This window comes from Rhinolophus ferrumequinum, chromosome X (genome assembly GCF_004115265.2).
Source record: "Rhinolophus ferrumequinum isolate MPI-CBG mRhiFer1 chromosome X, mRhiFer1_v1.p, whole genome shotgun sequence".
Lineage (NCBI taxonomy): Eukaryota > Metazoa > Chordata > Mammalia > Chiroptera > Rhinolophidae > Rhinolophus > Rhinolophus ferrumequinum.
The window spans coordinates 75,775,418-75,787,611 of NC_046284.1; the positions used below are offsets into that span (position 1 = coordinate 75,775,418).

The 12,194-nt window shown below is 34.3% G+C and overlaps 1 protein-coding gene across 6 annotated transcripts in view; it reads right to left on the reverse strand.

Moving 5' to 3' along the window:
* ATP7A (ATPase copper transporting alpha) overlaps nucleotides 1-12,194 on the reverse strand; it is a 115,454-nt gene that overhangs the window by 70,278 nt on the left and 32,982 nt on the right. For 3 of the 6 annotated variants that reach the window (XM_033110577.1, XM_033110562.1, XM_033110570.1), the window contains one exon: nucleotides 3,500-3,640. The exons of 1 other annotated variant lie outside the window; for it this stretch is intronic. In XM_033110577.1, coding sequence (XP_032966468.1) covers nucleotides 3,500-3,619 — 120 coding nt within the window. In that variant the 5' untranslated portion in view covers nucleotides 3,620-3,640. Of the gene's footprint in view, nucleotides 1-3,499; nucleotides 3,641-12,194 lie in introns of those variants that run through there. 2 more of the 6 variants (XM_033110585.1, XM_033110606.1) reach the window with 2 other exon arrangements.

The window sequence follows — 12,194 nt, forward strand, 5'->3', positions numbered from 1 at the left end:
AGAGAGAGGACCCAAATTAATAAAATCAGAAATGAAAGAGGGGAAGTGACAACGGACACTGCAGAAATACAAAAAGTTTTAAGAAGTTACTATGAGCAACTATATGCCAACAAATTTGACAATTTGGAAGAAATGGACAATTTTCTAGAGGCGCACAACCTTCCAAGGCTAACTCAAGAAGAAACAGAAAAGCTGAATAGACTGATTACCACCACAGAAATTGAATCAGTAATCAACAGTCTCCCAACAAACAAAAGCCCTGGACCAGATGGCTTTACAGGTGAATTTTACAAAACGTTCAAAAAAGAATTATCACCTATTCTCCTCAAGCTCTTCCAAAAAACCCAGAAGGAAGGAAGACTCCCAAACACTTTTTACGAAGCCACTATCACCCTGATCCCAAAATCAGACAAAGACACCACAAAAAAAGAAAACTACAGACCGATATCTCTAATGAACATAGATGCAAAAATCCTCAACAAAATACTAGCGAACAGAATTCAGCAATACATTAAAAAGATCATACACCATGATCAAGTGGGATTCATCCCTGGTATGCAAGGGTGGTTCAACATCCGTAAATCAATTAATGTGATACACCACATTAACAAAATGAAAAATAAAAATCACATGATCATATCAATAGATGCAGAAAAAGCATTTGATAAAATCCAACAGCCATTTATGATAAAAACCCTTAAGAAAGTGGGAATAGAGGGATCATATCTCAACATAATAAAGGCCATATATGACAAACCCACAGCTAACATCATACTCAATGGGGAAAAGCTAAAACCATTCCCCCTAAGATCAGGAACAAGGCAAGGTTGCCCACTATCTCCGCTTCTATTCAACATAGTGCTGGAAGTTCTGGCCACAGCAATCAGACAAGAAAAAGAAATAAAAGGCATCCAAATTGGTAAGGAGGAAGTAAAATTATCATTGTATGCAGATGATATGATACTATATATAGAGAACCCTAAAGACTCCACCAAGAAGCTATTAGAGCTGATAGATGAATTTAGTAAAGTAGCAGGATACAAAATTAATATTCAGAAATCAGTTGCATTTGTATATACCAATAATAAAACATCAGAAGGAGAAATTAAAAAAACAATCCCATTTACAATCGTTCCAAAGACTATAAAATACCTGGGAATAAATTTAACCAAAGAAGTAAAAGATCTGTACTCAGAAAATTATAAGACACTGAAGAAAGGAATGAAGGAAGATATAAATAGATGGAAACACATATCATGTTCACGGATAGGAAGAATTAATATAGTTAAAATGTCCATACTGCCTACGGCAATATACATATTCAACGCAATTACTATCAAACTACCAACGTCGTTTTTCACAGAAATAGAACATATAATCCTAAAATTTATATGGGACCATAAAAGACCCCGAATAGCAAAGGCAATCTTGAGAAATAAGAACAAAGTGGGAGGTATAACCATACCTGACTTCAAATTATACTACAAGGCTACAGTAATCAAAACAGCATGGTACTGGCATAAAAACAGACACATAGATCAATGGAACAGAATAGAGAGTCCAGAAATAAATCCACGGCTATATGGCCATTTAATCTACGACAATGGAAGCAAGAATGTACGATGGGGTAAAGACAGTCTATTCAATAAATGGTGCTGGGAAACCTGGATAGACACATGCAAAAAAATGAAGCTGGACCACCTCCTTACACCATATACAAAAATAAATTCAAAATGGCTTAAAGACTTAAATGTAAGATCTGAAACCATAAAATACCTAGAAGAAAATATAGGAAGAAACTTCTCAGACATTACCCGGAGTAAGATTTTTACTGATATATACCCTCGCTCGAGGGAAGTAAGAGAAAAAATAAACATGTGGGATTATATCAAACTAAAAAGTTTTTTCACAGCAAAGGAAACCATCAATAAAACAAAAAGGGATCCTACTGAATGGGAAAAGATATTTGCCAATGATATATCTGATAAGGGATTGATATCACAAATCTATGAAAAACTCACTCAACTCAACTCCAAAAAAACAAACGACCCAATTAAAAAATAGGCAGAGGACTTAAAGAGACATTTTTCTAAAAAGGACATACAGATGGCAAACAGACATATGAAGAAATGCTCAACCTCACTAACCATCAGAGAAATGCAAATAAAAACCACAATGAGATACCACCTCACCCCAGTCAAAATGACTATCATCAATAAATCAACAAACAACAAGTGCTCGCGCGGATGTGGAGAAAAGGGAACGCTTGTGCACTGTTGGTGGGATTGCAGATTGGTGCAGCCACTATGGAAAACAGTATGGAGGTATCTCAAAAATCTGAAAATGGAACTACCCTATGATCCAGTAATCCCACTCCTAGGTATCTATCCGGAGAAATCCAAAACTCCAATTCAAAAATCTTTATGCACTCCTATGTTTATTGCAGCACTGTACACAATAGCCAAGATATGGAAACAACCAAAATGCCCATCGGTAGATGACTGGATTAAGAAACTGTGGTACATTTATACAATGGAGTATTACGCAGCCATAAAGAAGAAAGAAATCTTACCATTTGCAATAACATGGATGGATCTAGAGAACATTATGTTAAGTGAAATAAGTCAGACAGAGAAAGATAAGTACCATATGATCTCACTTATATGCGGAATCTAAAGAAAAGAATAAGTGAATGAACTAACCAGAAACAGTGTTGGAGACAAAGAGGAAAAACTGAGGATTGCTAGATGGGCGGGGGGGGGCACGGGTGAAGGGATTGAAGGGCAGTCGGTGACCACAGGATGGCCACGGGGTTTGAAAATTAATCTGGGGAACGTAATTTAGCGGTTACCAGAGGGTAAGGGGGTTCGGGGGTGGGAGATGAGGGTAAGGGGGATCAAATATAAGGTGATGGAAGGAGAACTGACTCTGGGTGGTGAACACACAATGTAATTTACAGATGATGTAGTACAGAATTGTACACCTGAAATCTATGTAATTTTAATAACAATTGTCACCCCAATAAATTTAAATAAAAAAAAATTGAAGGAAAATGTTTAGAAAATTAGTTACAATTTGTATGCACATGCTTAAGACTACATTATTTAACATAATAACTGTTATGCTATAAGAGAATGAAACCTCATAACTGTCTCTGAGAATATACTTTTTAGTTCAGTATAAGAGTAATAAAAAGTATATCAGCATTTATATATGTATGAAATATAAATCTATAAATGTACAACCGTTATAATGTCAAGATTCCATCTTCAGATGTTTAAATTGGAAAAATAATAGAATTTCTTATTTTTATAAAAAGAGAAGTTAATGGGCCAAAGAAAACTAATTTAGCTTCAGGGTTAGAAGTATGATAGTCTTTATTGCCAACTGTGTCAGTGTGCCTTCCTGTGCCTTCGTCTATCTCAGTTTTAGAAGTAATTTCCTAGAAGAATTCCAGTCAACAGTATTTGACTTCACTAATTTCCAAAGAGTAACTTACTTTAATGTGATGTACACCATTCAGTTTTCCAATTTGCTGCTCAATGGTCCAAACACAGGAACTACACGTCATCCCCTCAACAGAGATGGTGACAGAATTCACACCCATACTTGGATCCATTTTGATTTCTTCTTTACATTCCTATTAGAAACAATGAACTCAATTTCAGCCATGGAAATAATCCTTCCTCAACTTTCCCCCCACCTCTTCAATTGAAAATATACTACTAATAAAATATAGTCAGCATTCTTTTCTCTCACCTCGTTTTACTCCCATTTCAGGGCCTTTACTTTAGGTATTCCCTTGGTTTGGGACTTTCTTCTTACAGATATCTGCTTAACTAACTTCATTTTCTCTTTCAAGTCTTCACTCAAATCTCACCTTCTTAAGGAGTCTTACACTGACCACCGTTTAAAATTGCAACCCACATCCCTTCCACATGTACATACTCTGATTCCCTTTACCTCTGCTCTATTTTTTTTTCTTTTTTTCATAGAACTCATCACCTTCTAATGTACTCCATAATTTACTTATGTTTACTGCTTATTATCTGTCTTCCTGTGGTGGTTTTAAACCATGTTCACAAATTCTTTGTTATTGTTTCCTTCAATAGATGAGAATTTAACTCGTTTCCCCTTGAGTGTGGCCTAGACTCAGTGACTTGCTTCCAACAAATTGAATACAGTGGAAGCAAGGAGATGTGACTTCCAAGACTAGGTGATAAAAGGCACTGCAGGAGGGGGAAACCATCATTGTGGTTTCCTCCTAATCCTCTCTCTTCAATCACTAGATCTGGGGGAAGTCACCTGCCATGTCATGAGGACACTCAAGTAACCTTATGGAGAGTGCATGTACCGAGAAACTGAGGTTTCCTGACAACAACAAGCAAAGACCTGAGGCCTCCTGCCAACAGCCAGTTGAGTGAACCATCTTGGAAGCTGATCCTTCAGACTCAGTTAAGCCTTTAGATGCCTGCAGCCCCAGCCAACATGTTGACTACAACCTCATCAGAGACGTTGAGCCAGAATCACCCAGCTAAACCACTCCCAAATTCATGATCCACAGAAACTGGGATAATAAATGTTTGTTGTTTTAAGCCACTAAATTTGGAGCAATTTGTTATACTGCAATAATTAAATAATATACTTCCCACTAAAATGAAAATTCCACAAAGGCAGGTGTCTTTTTTCACTGATATTAGTTTGAACTACATGAAATTGCCATTATTGTGTATCAAAATAATCAAATATTGGCAATTTCACATAGATCAACTTAATATATAGAAGGGAAACAGTGGTTTCCTCTGGCGAGGGGAACTGAATGAGTGGTTAGGGGACCAGAGAGGGAAAAAGAATTTTCACAGTATGAACGTTTTTTAAAAAAACTGAGATGTAACTGACATATAACACTGTGTGATTTAAGGTGTACAATGTGTTGGTTTCATACATTTTTATTGCAATATGACTGCCATCATCACTAACACCCCTATCACATCACTTAATTCTTTCTTTTTTGTGGTGAGAACAATTAAGATCTAGTCTCTTTTGTACCTTTTGAATTTTGTAACATGAGAATGTATTATCTCTTCAAACAGACACACACACATATGCACACATTAAAGAACATGGACCTGAAATACTAGAAAATAATAATAAGGGTGTTTGTAATTAAGGAATTGTAAGATCCTTTGCCTTGTTTGGAATGCATAGAGAGAAAGAGATAAACTCTAGATTTTGTTAAAAATACATGTTAAAAACTTAAGGACAACTGGTAGGAGACTAGAAAATAGAATAGTTTCCAAAACAGTAGAGAGAAAAAGGGAGTAAATTAAATTTAAACCAAGAGATGGCAAGGAAGATCAATGAAAATCACAAGAAAAGAACAACTAAGAATACACTTCTATAAACTCTTTGGTTTAGAGGCTAGTGTGAAATGATTATGATAAAAGCAGTACCAGAATACGGCTTAAGAGATTATTCAGGGAAAAATAGAGACTTCCCAATGCATATCTGAGTGCCTCTCTTAGAGTACCATAGATTATTCATGTTTAGGTAAATTAAAGGGAGTTAATTTGAATTTTTTAATTCTGTAAGAAAAATTTATATTTGGAAGAATACATTAGCAATGCAAAGAACTTGCACTAATCAAAAATTATATTTGGAAGAATACATTAATTAGCTCAATGCAAAGAACTTGCACTAATCTTGCAAAGATTGCAAATTATATAGAAAATACCAAATTTTGTGTAAGAAGAGGAGGAATACTGAGGTAAAAATAAAACTGTCACCCAAAGCAGTGATGATGGCTGATGAAGAAAGAGAAACGTAAGACAACCTATTATTATGAATACACTATTACCTAGAATTGAAGTAGAAATAAAAATACAAGTCTTAGGTCCAGTAATAACATATCCAGTATTCATTAGGGGGTTTCTCTGCCCTTGGCTAAAGATCCTGTTGTGAGACCATAATCAAAAATTAAGGATAACAAAATCTTTTTTAAAGACTCATTTTTCAAAATTAACAATGGTCAACTACAGAGCTCAAAAGTGGTTTTACAAATACCATGATTTATACTGACTCTATTTTCCTCCAAAAGTCACTTCTCAAAAAATTGGTAACATCAGTTATCTCGTAGGAGAGACAGAGAGTGGGTGAGTATTGGGGAGAGCTTTTGCCTTTTGAATTATGTGAATATAAGACTAATTCAAAATAAATAAAATTTATAAAAAACTATGCAAACTAAAACATTTCTTTGCAATTAATTTATTCCAAATGGCATAAAAATTACTGCATCATCTTAGCTCTGCTAAGCTCAAAGAAACAAACAGAAACTGCTACTGAATCACACCCTCTGTTCCTAAAAGCAAGGAAATTAGTGGACTCGTTTCACTTCTTCAACTGGTTTCTATGGAACTCTGAACAATTAATTTCCAAATTTCCATCGATATAATTTCTAAATATCTAAAACAATAGAAGTCCCTTGGGGATAATTTATTTTCAAATGGTCATTTGGTTTCCAGCATATTTTCTTCGTTATATATTCTTTTTTTTAGATATAATTCACATACTACAAAATTCACCCTTTTAAGGTGTACAAGTCAGTGGTTTTTCGTAATATTCACAAGGATGTACAACCATAACGACTGTAATTGCAGAACATTTTTTTCATGTGCTTATTGGCTATTTGTTGATATTTTTTGGAGAAATGTCTGTGTTAAGTCCTTTACTCATTTTTGAACAGGGCTTTTGTTTTTTTTGTTGTTGTTGAGTTATAGGATTTCTTTACATATTCTGCATATTAATCTCTTATCAGACATATGATTTCCAAATATTTTCTCCCATCTGTGGATTATCTTTCTATTTTCTTGATAGAGTCCTTTGATGCCCAAGTTCTTAATTTTGATGAAGTCCATTGTATCTATTTTTTTCTTTTGATGCCTTTATTCACCTTTTAAATTGAGATATAATTGACATATAACATTGTATTAATTTTCGGTGTACAACACAATGATTTGATATATGTACATATTGCAAGATGATTACCACCATAAGTTTAGTTAACATCCATAACCACGCACAGTTACAATTTTTTTTCTTGTGACGAGAACTAACATCTAATCTCACAGCAACTTTCAAATATACAATACAGTCTTGTTACCTATAGTCACCATGCTGTACATTACATCCCCAGGACTTATTTATCTGATAACTAGAAATTTATACCTTTTGATCACCTTCATCCATTTTGCCCACCCCAACCCCGCAGCCTCTGGCAACTCACCAATCTGTTCTCTGTGTCTATGAGTTAAATTTTGTTCGATTCCACATATAGGTGAACTCATATAGTATTTGTCTTTCTCTGACTTATCTCACTCAGCATAATGCCCTCAAGGTCCATTCATGTTGTTGCAAGTAGCAGAATTTCCTTTTTTTTTTTTATGGCCATTCATCCATCCATCCTTGGACTCTTAAGCTATTTCCATGTCTTGGCTATTGTAAATAATGCTGCAAAGAATATGGGGGCTCTGATGTCTTAGAGATATTGACTTCATTTCCTTTGAATAAATACCCAGAAGTGGAATTGCTGAATCACATGGTGGTTTCAGTTTTAATTTTTTTGAGGAACCTCCATACTGTTTTCCATATCTATTCATTGTTAAAGTGTAAAAATCTCAGAAAAGCTGAAAGAAAAAATCATCCCTAGACCCATCATTCTCAGTCTTAATTTCAACTGGCAATAATTATGGAATAATTATAATTTATAGTGTGACATGATCTAAAATAGATTCATAATTATTAATCTATTTGTGTTATTTACTTTTAAAGTTATAGCTAAAGCTATTCCAAATGCAACAGTTAACAATTCAATTATGTCCACTGATTCTTCTTATGAAATTACTGTTAAACTATTAACTATTTTTATATAAAGACTTAAAATATCTATTTAATACCATGTTACCCCAAAGATACGACCTAGCCGGACAATCAGCTCTAATGCATCTTTTGGAGCAAAAATTAATATAAGACCCGGTATTTTATATTATATTACATTATACTATATTATATATTATATAAGATCCGGTCTTATAGTAAAATAAGACCAGGTCTTATATTAATTTTTGCTCCAAAAGACACATTAGAGTTGACTGTCCGGCCAGGTCTTATTTTCGGGAAAACATGGTATATAAGAATAAATTTTGTCAAATTTTGTTTTTAATAACTTCAAGCAGCCTTTTTATTCAATAGGGTAAAAAAAAAATCATGATCTCTGATGAACCACACTGCCAAAGCTTTTCACATTCTAGTAGTATATGACTTAAAATCTATAAGTAAAAAATAAGCTGTCACTGCCCTGAGAAACTCCATCTTCCTTCCTCTAACCAAGAGCATCAGTTACCAGTAGGACAAAATCTGAATCTTTGAATGAGTAAGTGGAATAAGGTAAGAATCATAGAACTGAATTAGTTTAGGGGAGCTAGAACTAGTTACTCTAGCTCAAAAGAAATTCTCCACACTGGCTGAATTTTCCACTGCATGAAATTTGACGATTTAGAGATTATCATATTAATGCATATCTTCCCTTTTTTCAAACTTTTATTATGACAAATTTCAACCACACATAAAAGCTGAAATAGTACAATGAACATCTATCTGTATATATTCAGCTTGAATTCAACAATTATTAACATTTTGCTATATTTGCTCTATTTTTTCTAAACTATTTGAATAAGTTTTAGAAATGTTAATACTTCAGCATGCATTTCCAAACAATAAGGACTCTTGCATAACCACAATACTACTATCACAGCTAAGAAAATTAATGATTGTACATCATCTAATACACATTCTCTATTTAAATTATCCCAAATGCCTCAAGAACATCTTTTACACCAAATCAAGATCCAGACAAGGTTCACACATACCATTTGGCTGTGTCTCTTTTGTCTCATTTAATCTAGAACAGCCCCTCCCCATATCCCTTTTCCCCAATGAAGTGACTTTTTGAATAATCCAGGTCAGTTGTCTTAACAGACACTGTATCCTCTTTTTAAAATACAAATTCCTCTTTGACAGTTTAAGGGGCTGATATTTGGAATTATACCTCCTAATGCCTATGTAAGATTCTGATGGGACAGGAAAGGCAGGTAATTGTGAGAAAAATATACTTGGGCTGAAGGGAACTCAGGGACCCAGGTGAAGAGTCCAAGGTAGGGTACTTCAGGAAGCATGAAGCATTAGGGGCTAGGGAGAGGGTCACTAGGAAGCTGTAACGGGTATGAAAAAAGAAGTAGAATGATGTCTAAACAAACAAATCCTATCAAAAATTTGCCTACAGTTAGTCCTGTGCCTAAGAAAGGAGACTCTTCCTCTTTCTTCCTCCAGGACAGAACACTCAGACTTAGTACTACATAGCTCAGATACATTATGGGTCAAATGGGGCTTTTGATGGCTGATCTAGGTACATTACCAAAACTGACTCAATTGTTTTATGGGAAAATGTCAAGTTCAAACAGCAGAATTGGTAACAAACTTTTGGAATACAATACACTCAGCAGATGAAGGCTAGTTTATCTGGTTAGTTAAGAATGTAAAATTGTAATACAGTTTTATTATACGGTATGCCCCAGACCAAAGTACTGCAGAATTTCTCAGGCTTACTGAGGAACTGAGAGAGACTAGTAAAGCAGAAAGCCATTTTTAAAGTAACTGGATAATTCAACCTGGAAATATGTATTGGGAAGGAAAGAATTTCTGAGCACGTATGAAAATTACATTAATACAGCCACATTTCCCAGTACATCCTAATTAAGCATGTCAAATCATCTATGAATAATATGTATTTCCTTCTGCCTTCATAATTCATCTGTGCTTTTTTCTTCCAAACTCTACTTAAATTGGGCTTTACATGCAAAACCTCAGAGAAATTCCATCTCCCTTATATTATTCTATTTTATATATATATATATATATATATATAAATATATATACACACACACATATAAACATACACACACACCTCGAATTGATTTTGTAATATATGTTATGTCCATCTTTTGAATTTTAAATGTCTCAAAGATAGGTACAGTGAGGAACATTTTTTTAACCTCCCATTGCATTTAGCAAAATGACTCAGAAAACCGAGTAAGCATAAACAATTTGACTCAGTATAGGAAAAAATGTAGGCTTCTGGGAGATGACAATGTCAAAGGAACAAATCTAGCGTGCAGCTATTAATAATGAGGAGACTCTGAGAACAAGAGCATCCAACAACACTGAGGGAAATAATTTCTAGTTATTAAAGTATTTTGAGCCACTCCCTAAACACAGATGGTAATCACCATTGGTAGTAGTATTTCCTAAGAGGAAGAATAGTATTATGACTAGATCATCATCTCTGGTTTGAAAACAGAAACTGCAGAAGTTGAGTACAAACATGACATGTATGAAGACTGACTGCTCAAATCCACTTCATAAAGTTGATCACAGAAGTTCAAACATTATTTTAAAATCTCCCCAAAATAAGTAGTTCTCATAATTTAGGAAAGGTTTCTGGATTCTTAATAAATTATATGGTAAAATTTAATTTTTGTTACAATTCTACCTGGATAATTTTTATCACTATGATGATCAAGAAAATGCAAATGAATATCATAAGGTAGACAAAAATTTCAAAATCTGACAATACCAGGTGTTGGTGAGGATGTGGAGCAACAGGATCTCTCCTATTCAGTTAGTGAGATTATAAATTGGTACAATCATTAAGGAACCTGCTTGGCAATATCTGATAGAGTTGAAGACATGCATACACTAGAACTCAACATTTTTACTCCTAAGCATATTTATTACTCTAGGAAAGGTCTCACACATGTGTGTAAGGAAACATGAACAAGAATGCTCATTACAACAGTGTTCCTAAATAGTTAAAACTTTGGAAATCAGAACACAGAAGAAAATAGGTGGTAGTATATATACAGTGGAGCACGATACAGTAGTTTAAATGAACTAAAATAGTGGTTCTCACTGGGAGAAAGGGAGATTTCATCACCAAAGGGACATATGACAATCCTTGGGGACATTTCTGCTTATCACAACTGGGGAGGAGGTGGAAGTGCTACTAGCCTCTAGTGGGTAGAAGTCAGGGATACCTACCACTAAACATCCTATAATGGACAAGAAAGCTCCTCACAAAAAATAATTATTGGCCCTAAAGGTCAATAGAACAGAGGTTTAGAAACTGGGAACTAGAGCTACAAGTAGCAACATGGATACATTTCACAAACATAGTTGAGAAAATAAAAAAGTTTCAGAAAGATACAAACATCTAAAAAAATACCATAATTTTTTGTATACATACATATGTAGTAGTATTAGTCAAAATATAAAAACATGCATGGGAATGGTAAACCCCAAATTCAGGAGTTTGGGGAGGGTGGGATGCAACTGGAGCATAAAAGGGAACTTCAACTATATATGCAATGTTTACCTTCTTAAGCTGGGTAGTGGATACACACATATGTTATAGGGTGCCCTATACTCTTTATTGGCCTAAATTATTTCATTGTAAAAATTTTAAAAGGAAAATAAATGAACTCGAAGGACATTATGCTAAGTGAAATAGTCCAGACACAAAAAGATAAAAACTGCATGATCTCATTTATATGCAGAATCTAAAAAAGTCGAACTCTTACAAAAAGAGGCTAGAATGGTGGTTACTAGGGGTTGGGTGGTGGGGAAATGGGGAGATGTTGGTGAAAGGGTACCAAGTTTCAGTTATGCAGGATGAACAAACTTTGGAAATCTAATGTACAGCATGCTTGACTACAATCAATAATACTGTATTACATACTTGAAATTTGCTAAGAGAGATATTAATAGTTCTCAAACAAACAAAAAAAAGAAAAGGTAACTGTGAGGTGCTTGATATGTTAATTAGCTTAACAGTGGTAACCATTTCACAATGTATACGTATATCAAAATGTCATGTTGTATGCCTTAACTATACACGATTTGTCAATTGTACCTCAGTAAAGGTGGAAGAAAAAGATTTTTAGAAACCAGCCCATTATAGGGGGAAATGATGAAAAAATACAGGAAATGTGCTGAAATTAAGAGAAAAGTTACCAAAACTGAAATAATTCAATAAGTGAAACCAAGGATAAATTCCAACATATAAGCAGTCAAAACCACCCAGT